The sequence below is a fragment of the Toxotes jaculatrix genome, chromosome 13, assembly GCF_017976425.1.
Source record: "Toxotes jaculatrix isolate fToxJac2 chromosome 13, fToxJac2.pri, whole genome shotgun sequence".
Lineage (NCBI taxonomy): Eukaryota > Metazoa > Chordata > Actinopteri > Toxotidae > Toxotes > Toxotes jaculatrix.
In genome coordinates, this window is record NC_054406.1 from 21,676,171 (window position 1) to 21,690,280 (window position 14,110).

General features: G+C 43.0%; 2 protein-coding genes across 2 annotated transcripts; one reads left to right on the forward strand and one right to left on the reverse strand.

Annotated features, from left to right (window-relative positions):
- Positions 1 to 692: 692 nt before the first annotated feature.
- ddx39b (DEAD (Asp-Glu-Ala-Asp) box polypeptide 39B) lies at positions 693 to 11,994 on the reverse strand. Its single transcript, XM_041053236.1, has 11 exons — positions 11,914 to 11,994; positions 10,845 to 11,077; positions 10,524 to 10,651; positions 8,030 to 8,122; positions 7,743 to 7,926; positions 7,235 to 7,353; positions 3,204 to 3,335; positions 2,624 to 2,733; positions 2,055 to 2,199; positions 1,273 to 1,420; positions 693 to 1,185 (listed from the first exon to the last, which is right to left on the reverse strand). Exons 2-11 carry the CDS (start codon positions 11,065 to 11,067, stop codon positions 1,169 to 1,171), a joined length of 1,299 nt encoding a protein of 432 aa, XP_040909170.1. The 5' UTR covers positions 11,068 to 11,077; positions 11,914 to 11,994; the 3' UTR covers positions 693 to 1,168.
- A 21-nt stretch (positions 11,995 to 12,015) lies between these two features.
- polr1h (RNA polymerase I subunit H) lies at positions 12,016 to 14,050 on the forward strand. The gene is made up of 5 exons (XM_041053641.1): positions 12,016 to 12,149; positions 12,576 to 12,695; positions 13,021 to 13,124; positions 13,214 to 13,323; positions 13,522 to 14,050. Exons 2-5 carry the CDS (start codon positions 12,578 to 12,580, stop codon positions 13,544 to 13,546), a joined length of 357 nt encoding a protein of 118 aa, XP_040909575.1. The 5' UTR covers positions 12,016 to 12,149; positions 12,576 to 12,577; the 3' UTR covers positions 13,547 to 14,050.
- The last annotated feature ends 60 nt before the right edge of the window (positions 14,051 to 14,110 follow it).

Genomic DNA, 14,110 nt, shown 5'->3' on the forward strand with positions numbered 1-14,110 from the left:
TCATCCTCAGCCACGATTTCTCCGTCTCTGGTGTCAAGCTAAAAATAAACTTACTCATATGACTTCACTGATGTTCACACCATACTTTCTGGGAACTAGGAATTTTACTAACAAATTGAAGGCTCAGTCTGCTGCACTAAATCACTGAGAAACAACAGCCCTAAGAGACACTACTCTGCTTTACTGAAACTGAACCTTTTCATATATTTGTTTTACTTCCCTTTAGGGCATTATCAACAACACACATCTGACTACTCAGAGCTAACGCCATCAGAAATGTGTTTAGATCACCTGCATGCAAAACAAACATGGCCGTTTGGTTTTTATTTCAGAAGCAGTTACATTTGTGAACAGCCGCAGTAAACTTTAACACAGGATGTGCCTTTGTGGTGTCGGCAACATTTTTATTATTATTATTATTATTATTATTATTATTATTATTATTATTATTTATATTTTTTATGTGTGAATGGACTGTCTTTTGTTTGTTGCAAACTTCTTTGCCTCAAGTTGTCCCTTGAGGGACAAATGAAGTATTCTGAACTAAACTCAAAGAGCACCAAATGTGTATTAATCCACCGCTGAAAATAGTCCCCAATAAAAATACCATTTCCTCCTGTTTGAGCAGAGTTTGATAAAAGCAGCTGTATCCAGCTGTTGTAGGAAATTAGAATCTTTTTTGAGAGATTTGTTCATATAAGAAAAATGCTGAACAGTCATAAACACTGAGAGAGACTTTACCAAGCAAAAACCAGATTTATTAATCCACACAGCAGTAACTAGTGTTTAACAGTGTCCATTTGTCAGTCCTAAAACTAGCTCTTTCAACAAGTCAACTTATCACATCTATAAAACCAGCTATCCTTCATAATACAACTCAATATCAAAATGAAGCATCCATTAACAAATACGGACGTTAGAAACTTAAATAAAACGAACACAAACACTTGAATAAAGACAAAGTCTGTCCTGATTCCTCCCTGCAAAGGGAGCTGTCCCATCGACCACTGCTTCCTTTCTGTGTTTCAAAAAGCAAATGTCTCAGGATTAGGAAAATATCTGCTGTCTGACATGCCAGGGTTTATATATAAAGACGGTATGCGTCTACCATTAGAGTGAAACTGCACATACAAAGTGACTGCGAGCCCCAATGGAGGATGTGGAGCGTTTATCGTGCTGGTTCAACTGCAGGGGAAACAAACACACACCAGGAAGCTTTTTAGTGAAGGAGAACTTTGAATGAATGAGTGAAAAGAGTGAAGCAGAACTCACTGTAAGAGGAGATGTCGATCTCGTCTGGCAGCTCGCTAATGTTCACCTCAAAGCGGTCCTGGACATCATTGAGCGTGCGGGCGTCGCTTTCGTCAGACACAAACGTGATAGCCAGGCCCTTTGTGCCGAACCTGCCTGCCCGGGCCACCTGCACAAACGCACACCTTTTACACACCTGCTGCTCACCTGTACGGCTGACCTCGCTTTTCAGGTCGGATAAAGCCACATGATACGGTCCATTCAGTTTATCTACATTGTTATGAGCACTGTTTTGGGTTCAGCCCCCTCAGGATAGGTCTGCTGGTATTACATGTTTTTCTTTTTGTAAACCAATCCCCTGTGAGAAGCCAGACCAACAATGAATGTCTCTAACTAACAATGTGTGTATATCCAAAGCCTGGTATATCCACTGCTTCACTGGAGTCCAAAACCAATTAGAAATACATCAGTGATCTGTTGTTCAAAACTAGCAAAAATTTTAGCCAAGACCACATGTCAAACCACCTCCAGGTTAGAATCTCCCACTGATTTAGTCTTTATTTATTTATTTATTCCAAAATACTATATTTAATTCCAGATCAAGAGATTCCTCTAATGACAAGGATTGAAATAATTAAGGTAAGAGAATCCAAAGTAGGTTCAGTGGTAAGGTCCAAATATTCACCAATTTTTTTTTTTTGTTGTCGTTGTTGTTTTTATTGTTGCTATCATTTGATTTTCCCATCACCTTCTTAGCCAAAGCTCTTCAGATGTGGACGCTGTGTGTGACAGGTCTGCCTTACCCTGTGCAGGTAAGTGTCGGAGTCTTCTGGCATGTCGTAGTTAAAGGCAATGTTGACTCTCTCGATGTCCATCCCTCGTCCAAACAGGTTGGTGGCCACCAGGATTCTCCTCTGGAAGTCCTTGAACTGCTGGTAGCGAGACAAACTGCAGACACAGTGAAGAGCAGAAGTAAGTGAAGCTCCGTTTTCCTGACCGCAGCACTACAATTCAACCAGGACGACCTCTGAACACAAGACACATCCACAAGCTCTAAGACTCAGGCCACATAGTTTAATCACTGTAACAGAAAAAGAATTCTCATGCTCCGTTTTGCTTAGTGCTAAAAGTTCTTAACTCAAGGTCGACTTACTAATTTTTTTCCAAAGCTTTTACCTCTGGATATCCTCTTAGCCTGGTTCCAGACCTCTGAACTGCCACCAACCACCAGCTGGAGAAACAGCTGACCAATCAGAGCTTTCCAGAACCCAAGTGTATGATAGAAGCCCACTGCCAACCTCTCTCTTTCTTTTAGCCATATGTTGGAGCACAGTTTCTGTTTGTTAGAGTTTAATTTTCACAGCTCAGTTACCGTTCCTCCTGAGGCATCCCTCGATGGATGGCGATCGCTGGGAAGTTCTGCTCCACCAGAAGCTGAGCCAGAGCCACACACCGCTGGACGGACTTCACAAAGATCACCACCTGGATGACAGAGTGATATACTCACTCAGCTACTGCTCCCATCGCTATACTCAATACGTGCACCCATCCTAAGAATTAAGGCCTCAGTATGCTTCAAAAGAAAGGTGCCACAATCGTCAGGTCAGGGACTGCTTCCATCAATTTCTGTAACATCTGTTTGCCAGGCCATCGGTGATGTCTCCACTTGGGTGTTGCATGTGGGCAATGAGAAGAACAGCTGGGTGTCATCAGCACAGAAGTGGAATGAGAAGCTCAACAGTTCTTCAATACTACAAAGACACAAAAGATGGACTATATCTTCCCCTGATATAGTGCAGGGAAGACGTAATATGACAGAACTACAGTTAGTTGGATGTTTATGAACACCTAGCTAAAACGGATGCAGTCCAATAAAAAGGCTGACACATTCCGCCTCCTTCTTTTGAAGCATACTGATGCCTTTAAGGCTCGATTGACGTAGAACACAGTACCTGATTGAACTCTAGTGCATCCAGGAGGTCAAAGAGCTTTCTGTTTTTCTCATTGTCCTTCAGCTTGACGTAGTACTGCTGCAGCCCGTGCAGAGTCAGCTTGGTCTCATCGTCCACAAAGATTTCCATCGGCTGGAGCAGGCAGGAGTTGCAAAGGGTTAGGGGGGTGGGGTTGAGGAGATTGAAGGAAGGAAATGGGTGTAGAAAATAAGGGAATGTGGAAGTGGAGTTTATTAAAGCAGGTCAGACAGAATATTGCAGGGTGGGGGGAGGGGAGGGGTTTATAGGACAGATTAACAGATATATATATGACAGTATAAATATTTTTGTGGAGAGGGGGGATGCAGGGAAATGCATCAATAAGGAAAGCACCAAGTAACCGAGGGCAAAATCAGAGGTGAGACAGAAAACCAGTAAGAGACAGGTCAGAAGACGGAGTGGAGGACAGGTAGCAGAGAGGAAAAAGAGAGAGGGAAGGTTGTGGGGTGGTTAACCCCCAAAGCGCGTGCGCGCACACACACACACGCACGCACCTAAACCCTCAGAAGACACCAAACTGACTGGATCCGCCCAAGTGCTACTGAGATGATTTAAAATCACAACAAATCCGTTTCCACAGCTTTGTCTGTTCCAGGTAAACTCAGACGTCCTGATGTCTGTGATCACTTCAGCTACTCTGAGATTCCACCAGTTCAGATTCTGAGCACGTACCAATGCAGACTCGTGAGGATGAGCACTAATCCTTATCTCAAAGGTATGTCTGATCTAATGATGAGGCAACTCGTCACATCAACACAAAGAACATCATCATCACAAAGAAATCTACAGCTGCTAACTTCACCTGGTCTTGGGTCTTTGTAACGTTGCAGCGGTTACAAGGATTACAGACCGTTATTTTCATTACTGACTATTCACTTGTTTCATCATTTGATCTGGTAAATGTCAAAAAATAGAGCGGTGAAATTTAAAAGTCTCTTGTTTAATCTGACAAACAAAAAAAACAGATATCTATATTCTATCAGATGTGAAGAAAATCTGGAAAATCTCCAACCAGAGAATTTTTGGCAGTCCGTTATCATTCACTAACTGATTAATGGCAGCAGCTCTGAATTAAGACTTCAAACACTTTACACCCTATTCACACATTCATTAGTAACCTTTAAGTTTAAACTGAGCCAAGACCAAGTGTAAATAGTCAAGTCAGACTTATGTGTCCCCACGTGGTACGACTAACATGTTTAGCTAGACCAGCGAGAACATAGACGGGCGTACAAATACTCAACGCCACTAATAACTAACCCAGATCTACTTATTATTACCTTCAAAAGATTTATGGCTAATGTGACACCAAGCTGTTGCCTACTGACAGATCCAGCAGAGACTGAGCAACATCAGCATTCACCTGGAGCGGTGTTTGAGTCCATCTGATCCAGTCCAGTATTCACTCCCCTCACTCCTTAACGCTCCACTTTGGTTCACCAGCTACTCTCAGACTGTGTGTGTCTGCTGTTTGGAGCTGGGCAGGTAGTGGATAGAGGATTCACAAGAGCTAACGGTTATTGCTGGAAATGAGGATAATGAGAGCCGTTGGACAAAACCACAGCAGTAAAGAAACTGCAGGACCATGAAGGTGATAATCCTCTGTGGGTTCATCCTGTCACATTACACACACTAGGTCTACCGAGTGTATGAAACCTTTATGATGCCTCGCACAGCATCATTCATGTGCTCCCTGCTGTTTCTGTCTACCCAAGTAAGCGGTGCTAAAAAGGCTAAGGTTAAAACTGATTGATTAAAATTGAATTTGTAACCTATTAACACATTAGACTGTAACTTTCCACTGTCATTTCTTGTTTCTTTCCATTGCCACTCATGTACTAACCTCTGCAAAGTTCCACTGTGTCCTTGTGTTTTTCCATCAGCTGAAATCTGATGCCTAGATTACAGCTCAAGATAGAGATAAATTAAAATCTGCTCATTTCTGCTGTAAAATAAATGTTTTGATTACTATTCTTCTTCTTATTGTTATTATTAGTCGTCTTATGCCTAAGCTCAAATGGCTGAGTCCAATAAAATTTGACTCACAAGTCCAGCTCAGTGTGCTCTACAAAAAAAAAAGCCTCTTGGGCTGTAAAAGTCTGCCATGATGGATTTTATCCAATCATCATAAACCAGGTTGATATTTTCAGTCCGTGCGAATAGGCCTACCAAAGCTTTCTGAGCCTGACCCATAGGGGGCACCACGAATTCCAATTTCACCTATCTTGGTGAACATGATCTGGGTGGAAAGTGACTTTAATGACTGGTACATGTGAGCGTGGACTGAGCCGGAGACATAAAACTTGGTACCATAACTGAAAATGATGCGCAAATGCTTCATAAAAAAAAAAAAATCGTATCCCAATCAGCCCGATGGTGGCGCCACAGGTAACAGTCAAAAATGTGAAAAATTTGAAAGTCCGAAAGTCCAAAAACATGGCCGCCGTCCATCAAAAAACACATTGCCAAAGGCAGGATACTGGTCATAACTCATTAACAACTTGCCCAATTATCAGAAATCTTGGAAGATATTTTCAGTCCCGGTTTGGAAATAGGTCTACCAAGGGATTTTGAGCCCCACCCACAGGGGGGCGTCACTAATAACACGCCCACCTGCACCACTATCTGGTGGACACAACCTCCCTAATTTTGGTGCATGATATGGGGGCAAGTTTAAGCCATTAAGGCACAATATAAACTGAAATGGTAGGGGCCGTCAATGAAATGAGAGGAGCTCTGTTGGTATTGGGGGGGGCAGCAGGGGCTGAGAGCTCATTCTTGCCTAGTGGGTTGATCCAGTCCTGGTCCTAGGTGGCTGCAACACAGAGGCCAGCACACTCTCTGAGGCATGTTTGGAATAATTGTTGTAATGAACACTAAGTTGTCTAATGCAATATGTGTATTTTAAAACAAAAATTCTGAATAGTGAAGTGTCAGCTTAAAAAGTGCAGTTGCTTTATAAGCTGCTTTTCTCTGAATTTCTCTGAGGTGTAAACAAGAAGAAATAAATCATTTATGATGAAGTGTTTGTCACTGTAATTCTAGATTTTATGTTCTCTCTGACTCCCTGCTACACCTAACTACACTACATATTTCTATCATTTCAAAACAAGAATGAGAGTAGCTTCCCAAGAATTTTTTTGGGTTGGCTTTTAATTGAGTTCTGGTCTAAGACATGCGCTCATGGTTGAATCTCTCCATGTAGGTACCACAGGGGTAAATCTGCAGCCCATCATAGCTCCTGATCTTAAAGCCAATGAAGTTCAGTGATGCCAGTTCCTGAAATCTGGTCTTAAAGCTGCAGTGTGCAACCTGTCTTCACATTAACACCCGGTTCCACCAAATCCATGGCGTTCATACAACACTACCAGATGGTGTGTCTGTGATTTATTACCTGAAGGCCTGACACTACCTATTCAATAATTTTGGAATTTTTATGGTTTGGAAACTATTTGCTGTGGGTGTGCTAGCTTAAGATCAGACAGGTGGCTACAAAGCAGTGAAGTCGCTGCCACAGCGATGGAGGCAGTAAAGGGGGGAAAAATGGATTTTCAGCTTAAGATTAGATGCTTTCTCTCTCGCTTCTCTGATGTCTCTGACTCTAAACATTTGTTGAGGTGGGTACTTGACAATACACTCCCTTCCTTAAGACCAGATGTTGCATATTGCGGCTTTAAGCGGGTGTGATCTAAAGTAAATGTGGCTTGTTTACAGGCTGCGTCAGGGGCCCAAGCGCTGGCCCGTCGCAGCTGGCTACGACACGACGGCACAGCGGGGGTCGACGTTTTCCCCCACGCTCCACACGCACTGAAGGGGCTGCTCGGAGTACAACTTCTTCCTTGCTTGTAACTTGGGAATCACGGAGGTCGCGGGGCGACACGGACTCTGCTGCCCGTTGTTCCGGCAGGCATGGCACAACAGGGGGAGGAGTAGCAGAGGTGTGGAGGGAGCAAGAGCAGGGATGGTAGGTGCGAGTGGAGAGTCGTATTTACATCTTGCATGAACTTTCTGCAGACCGGACGGATCTCTTTGCTCAGGGTGGCGCTGAACATCATGACCTGCTTCTCGTGGGGAGTCATACGGAAGATCTCCTGGACGTCTCGGCGCATGTCTGAAGGACAGAGTGGAGAGTGTCATACATGCTGAGCTGGTGGCAGTAAATAAAGAATAGCAGATTATTATCACTGTTCTGTGACACTCATTAACACTGTCCTGACTCATGTTGCCTTTCGCATGTGTGTGTTAATAAAAAGCGCTGCATGAATGAAATCCATTACCATTTAACCACAGAGATACAGGTAGAAGCTAAATTACTAAGATTTTTTTTCTGTCTCGCCATGTGCCATCTCCATGACCAAAGAACAGATGCTCACAGTACTCGTAGTTTCAAAGAAATTTGTTTTAACCTCGTGTGCGGCATATTTTTTTTTTCAGGAAACTGTCAGTGTTAGATGGAGTTTCCCTTTAAACATACGAAGGGCTGTGGGAGGTTTTACTGACCGAGCTGCTCGAGCATCTTGTCGCACTCATCCAGGATGAAATGTTTGATGTGGCGCAGGTTGAGTGTCTTGTTGCGCGTCAGTGCCAGGATCCTGCCCGGTGTTCCCACCACAATGTGAGGACAGTCCTTCTTCAGCACCTCTTCATCTTTTTTTATAGACAGCCCTCCAAAGAACACTGCCACCTGCAGTGGCACGCGCACACAAACACACACATATCGTAAGTGCCGTGAGACAGTCAAAACCTGGGCTGTAATTGAGAATGAGGAGACATTATTACAGTATTACCTTGACAGTGGGCATGTACTTTGAAAATCTCTCATACTCCTTGCTGATCTGAAAGGCCAGCTCTCTGGTGTGGCACATCACCAGGACAGACACCTTCAGGACAACAAAAAAAACAATGACAGTTAAATCCAAAATGGGATACCTCCCAGCCTCTGTGACCAAAATCATTTCCTGCCTGCATCTCCTCACACACAGCAGCTTTAGTTAATGTATAATACAAAGCTTTACAATATGACCACCATTAACAAATCAAGTCAGTGTCCCCACCAAACATTTTTATAATATGTGTTCTGCCCTCTGTTTTTTTTGTACTACAGTGCCTACTCCTGGCCACTCCGCAGCAGTACTGTTAGAGCAGGGCATTTTCCCAACTCACCGGGGAGGACAGTATAGTAAAAGGACAAAAAGCAAGGTGGACACAATTAAACACGGTACTATGCAGGAACAGTGAGTCTGCGCTCAGGAAAAACAGGATGAGAGAGTGGAAAAGCAGCAAGAGCAGGAGTCAAAGTGCTGATAACACAGTCAGTACATTACAGTCAACATGGCGGTCAAGCTGAGCCGCCTCAGCCAGGTCCTCAGTGATAAAAGCGAAAGGCTGAGGCAGGGTCAACTTCCTTATGCTGGAGAACAGGCCAGAATTACCGCTACGCCTCCACCACCCAGCCAAGCTGCAGTTTACAGCCACGTCTGTCCAGACTTATGTTTGTAGAGAAGACTTTGAAGGAATTTAATAAAAGTTATTATAATTCCTGTATGAATTCTTGAGTTATGGCAAAAAGAAGTGTTTTTTTGTGAGGTCACACTGACCTTGAGCTTTGAGCAATGAAATTCAATCCCTTCATCTTTGAGTTCAGTTGAACATTTGGGCCAAATATGAAGAAATTGCCTCAAGGCGTTCCTGAGATTTCACATTCACGAGAACAGGCCGGACAACTCTAAACAGCGACGCCTCCCGGGCCGCGGCTGTCGCCAGCATGAACGCATTAAAAAGCCGACCCTGAGGCAAATGTTCAATGTTTTACAAAGCCAGAGAGCTGTTGTTTTTCCCAACGGCTGAAGCTGCAGCCAATAAAGAAGCTGATAAATCAAATAAGAATGAACTTACTCAAGATTTATTACCTGTGAGTTGTGAGTTCAGCCGCTCACAACAGCACTTAGAAGCATACAGCAGAGAAATGCCATTCAAGGCTGAGCCACCACTCATCACGGTGAGAAAGATGAGAACAGATGCAATGAAAAACAAAAGTGCTGTGAGTGCCAGTCTCCTAAAACCTTACGACTGCCCGGAGAATTAATGGTCATGGAAAGCAGAGTTTCAAAGTGCTGCCAGACACGTCAACCTTTCAGCCAAGGAAGAATTACATATAACGACAAAACGGCTGAGTGTGGTTTTAGAGAGAATTAGCTCTGTGATAAACCCAAGAGCAGCTCTCAACTCAACTCAATCTGGCAAAGATCTGAAGAAATGATCTCAACAAAGATCATTCCAAGCTAAGACAGTTGGGTGACATTCCTCAGGAGACGGGATTCACCCTGTGGATCAAAGTGCTGCCATCCTCCTGGTGAGGAACCACATCAACAGACCCCGGATAGCTCCTTTCGCACAACAGCTAGACGTGGACTGGGTCATTTTGGGTGAAGCAATCGTCCTTTCTCAGGCCATGTCCAAACAAAATGCTGGTGAAGGAGACACTCAACCCCATGCCATCACATCTTAGCTGTTCTCCAGCCTTCGGTGCTCAGGCAGACTACCTTAGTGGGGGTGTATACTGTCATTTCTGACAGGACAAAGGACGACGATTCAGCCTTTCTTGACATAGTGGCTCTGATTGAAGCAACACCGTCTCAGGGTTTATAATCTGCATTTTAGAAAAGAGTCTGTGGCATTCACATTTTATTGTGCTGTGGTACAACAGGACTACAGACTACCTCAGATTCCTATGGTATGAGCACAGCGTCCTCAGGAAGAATGCAAAGGGCTTCAGAACGAAAAGTACCACGTGTTTGGAAACAGACCTTTGCCAGCTGTGGATATTTACTGCATGAGGCATGCTGCTTTGATGTCAATGGATTAAAAAAAGTTCTATCTATCTAAGCAGTTTGTGAGAGCACATGTTTATGCTGAGGATGTACTTGCATCTGCACCCACCCATGAAGAAGCTCCTCATTGGATTACCATGTTACACCACGGCATTATTTATTTACGTTGTAGCGGTACTCACATCAGCAATAATACTCCATTGTTGTTTGCATGAAGCATCATTGCTCTTTTTCCAGCCCTGAGTGTTTTCTGCAGTCTCTTTTTTGAACTACATACAGTCCCAACAGCCTCCACCAATAAGGAAGAGCAGCCTGACACAAGATATATAGGATAAGAAAGTCTGTGAAGCACTCTGCACTCACTGCTGCTCCTCCGGCTTATTGATGTGTGTGTAAACTGTAATAATTAAAGGCGGCTCAGATGCATATTTTTATCAGTTGAGAGGATCACCTGTCCTGTGACGGGCTCCAGCTGCTGCAGGGTGGCCAGAACAAACACTGCAGTCTTCCCCATCCCAGACTTGGCCTGACAGAGAACATCCATACCAAGGATCGCCTGAGGGATGCACTCATGCTGAACTGTAAGAAAAACACAGCATGTCTCTCAATTAAGATATGAACCACAGCAGTCTTTATCAGGAAGCTAAAGTAGACACAGAGAATGTAGAAGGGAGTGAAAGACAGCAAAGATTAACCACTGCCTACTTCTCTTTTCAGTTCAATGAAACTCTAAAACCCTCAAATCCGTTCTTGTGCTTCCCCAGCTTCTTACCCTCAGACGGATGCTCAAACCCACAGTCCACTATGGCTCTGAGAAGTTCAGGTTTCAGCAGGAAATCTCTGAATCCAGAGGAGTGGATGGACACATAGGAGCCCTTCACTCCCTCCTTCCTTATTGACATGTCACCTACACCTCCAACATCCCCGACCCCCGCAGCCTCCACTTCATCCTCCTCATAGTCTAGCAGCTCGTTGTCCACGTCGTTCTCAGTCATCCTGACACAGCTGCAAAACACGTCGAGTCAAACTCAAATTCAAGGATGTGGTACGGTAATGTTCATGACCACACTGCTTTATTCAACAAAATTACAGTTTACAGCGACTCTAGTTTTCTTTGGACACTACAGACTCCCTTTCCAACTCTGTAATTTCCCCAGAGGAGAAGTAACTTCATGATTTGCCATAAGTTGCGATATTAAATTCAGAGGTAGAATTATCAATCATCATCAATTTCGAACAGATTAATTGAATCTTTATTAGGCGTCAGTTGTTGCACCAATCCTTTTGTTTACTGATGAATCCACAGTCCCCATGCTGATGAAAGACAAATTCTGCTAGCTGACTGACTTTCATGAAATTTCAGTCTGTAGAACTGTTAAAATTATGCCTTTTTATTTTGAAGGAATCGTCCGGGAGCCTTATTTTCATATTATCATCGTGGTCGTCGGCATAAAAGCATCTGTCAAGACACACGCAGTTTGGTTTTGTGACTGTTTACCAAACAGAGGGTTTGTTTTTAGCATTTTTTTTTTTCATTCAATTGCTAATAACAAATCATATTAACCTAGCTCTCAAAATAAATTCTCGCGCACTCGGAGAAATCTGTGATATTAGGTTAGTTTATGTGAATAAAGGGTACCTACTGTAATAATGTTACCCTAAATTCAAACTACAGTATTTGAATGGCTAGCTGCAGTTAGCTCGATGGCTAACAAGTCACTCGTCCAGTCGCCTGCTAAACCAGTTCCAGGCTAAAATCTGAACTTTGACAGTCATCAAATATATTGCAGTATGCTGTGCTAATCATGTAGGATTCAAATTACTTTTAACAGTGAACATACCTTTACTACGAAAGATAACAATGAGCAACAACGTCTATTCAAAGTAAAGCGCTAATGTTGCCGGACCCAAATGACGTCTCAGCATGCGACGGGGAGTAGTTGCAGGACCCCTTGGTGTGTCACCATGCAGATGCCAAACTTTGAGTAACGCAACAGACAGACGTTTGGTCTCTTCGTTGAACCTGCGTATTATTATTGTTGGTAGTTGATAGTACCGATATTTACACATTAAACAGGTAAGAAACTAAATTCTGGTTTGAAAGCTATTTTCTGCTAATGTGGCTAAGATGAATATAAGGGTAGCTAATAGTGCCAGAGGTGGTACAGTTGCTCTCACGTGCTAAAGTGACATGCTCCGTTAATTTCTGAACTTTAATTACTTGTCACATTTTTCAGTCCTTATGGAAAAGCAATCCAAAGTTAAAATTTGACATTTATTTAGAAGGCAATAAGTGTCGGCCCGCCACAGACTCCAAACACAATACTGTATCTTTATCAAATTAATTGACAGGTCTTTTTAAACAGGGATTAACACTAGATAACAACAACAAAGTCTCAGTTATAATTAATATAACAACTCTGCTAAAGTGCTAATGAGTAAACAAACAACACCGTTAGTGTATATTGTATTTGTTTGTGATTCTCGTCTTTTCTTCACACAGAGATGTCGTGTTTTAGTGGTGATCCCAACTTCTGCCCAGAATGTGGGAATGTTCTTCCTCTCCCAGGGATACAGGACACAGTCCGTTGCCCTCGCTGCTCCTTCTGCATCCCTGTAGCAGGTACCAACTGTCTGTCTGGTCTTCCCTCGCTCTGTTAGCGCTGTCACAGGCAAAGATAGAAAGAAAGACTTAGCCACTTTCCATTCATTTGCACTGTGCTTTAGCACAGAAACATCCATAGCGCAGTAATCTGACCAATCTTGAAATGTGCCCATAAGAGGACATGTTCTTCTGAAATGTCACAAAAAAAGAGGTCTTCTGTAAAATTTGAGCCACATTAACAGAATAGTTCATATGCAGACTGTTGATATCATACATTATTATTATTGATAACTGCACTGATTTCCTCAGATTATCCCTCACACACATGTATATTATTGTCCAGAGTTTTCAGGTCAGGAGATCCACTCTATAGTCGTCTTTAACCCTGTGGAGCAGTCGTCAGTGGTTCAGGAAATCGAGGAGGACGCGGAACTGAAGGGACCTGTGGTAAGAACAGACTGACTGCTGCTCGCAGACTGTTGTGTGTGGTTGTTACAGCTGTACACTGTATTAATGAGGCCATCTGGCTCTTTCAGATTGACAGGCGATGCTCTCGTTGCAATAAAGAGGGGATGGTTTACCACACCAGACAGATGAGATCTGCGGATGAAGGACAGACCGTCTTCTTCACCTGTATACACTGCAGGTAATCAGTCAGCACAGTTACATGCACTTAAGTAACCAGGTTACTGTCAGCTGTTTCCAGAAAGCTGAGTTCTTAAAGGATCAGTGTGTAGGATTCAGTGGCATCTAGCAGTGAGGTTGCAGTTTGCCACCAACACACTGTGTGTTGTGGAACATTTTTTGCTTCCTAGTGATTTTTTTCTGATTTGTGGTGTTTCAGGTATCAAGAGAAGGAGGACTCCTGAGACAAAATCTGCTTCACTTTCTCCACTCCTCTCTATGTCTGCTATGCACTACTGTTGGTCTCTGATGTGAGGATGTCATCAGTCAATGGGCCCTTTATCTCTGTTTTATCTAAAGAGGCTGTGACCAGCAGAGCATGTCAGTGACAGTTCCTTCCTGAATTGTTATCATTCATGCAAGTTTGACTAAATAATCTCCACTCAGGGTCCACTTACTTTTTTCAAGAGCTTCCGTTTGCATCTCACAGTCTTCATCAGTGGATCGAGTTCACTCAGTTTTCTTGGAAAAAGTGTTGCTCATTGACATTGATGATTTTCTGCTGACAGATGCTGTGAGATACAGTTGAAAGCTGTAGAAAAAGCTTGTAACAATTAAGATTGTTTTTGTTAAACTACAGCTTCGAAGAAGAAAAGTGGACTTTAATGCTGAACAAAATTTGTTTACTTAAGTTGTGACATTTATATAACTGAAGTTGTTTATTATAAAATGTTATTAAATCTGCATTCATAAAATTTTTTGTTCGGTGTGAATGTGTTAGCAAACAGCTGCTCATTTACACACTCAGC

Excerpts from the sequence above, each read along its gene's own strand:
- ddx39b (XM_041053236.1), bottom strand. The coding sequence starts at position 11,067 with ATGACTGAGAACGACGTGGACAACGAGCTGCTAGACTATGAGGAGGAT. Across the intron at positions 2,734-3,203 it reads ATGCACTAGAGTTCAATCAG|GTGGTGATCTTTGTGAAGTC; the intron begins GTACTGTGTTCT and ends TCTGTCATCCAG. Across the intron at positions 1,421-2,054 it reads CCGACACTTACCTGCACAGG|GTGGCCCGGGCAGGCAGGTT; the intron begins GTAAGGCAGACC and ends GCGTTTGTGCAG.
- polr1h (XM_041053641.1), top strand. The coding sequence starts at position 12,578 with ATGTCGTGTTTTAGTGGTGATCCCAACTTCTGCCCAGAATGTGGGAAT. Across the intron at positions 13,125-13,213 it reads CGGAACTGAAGGGACCTGTG|ATTGACAGGCGATGCTCTCG; the intron begins GTAAGAACAGAC and ends TGGCTCTTTCAG. Across the intron at positions 13,324-13,521 it reads TTCACCTGTATACACTGCAG|GTATCAAGAGAAGGAGGACT; the intron begins GTAATCAGTCAG and ends GTGGTGTTTCAG.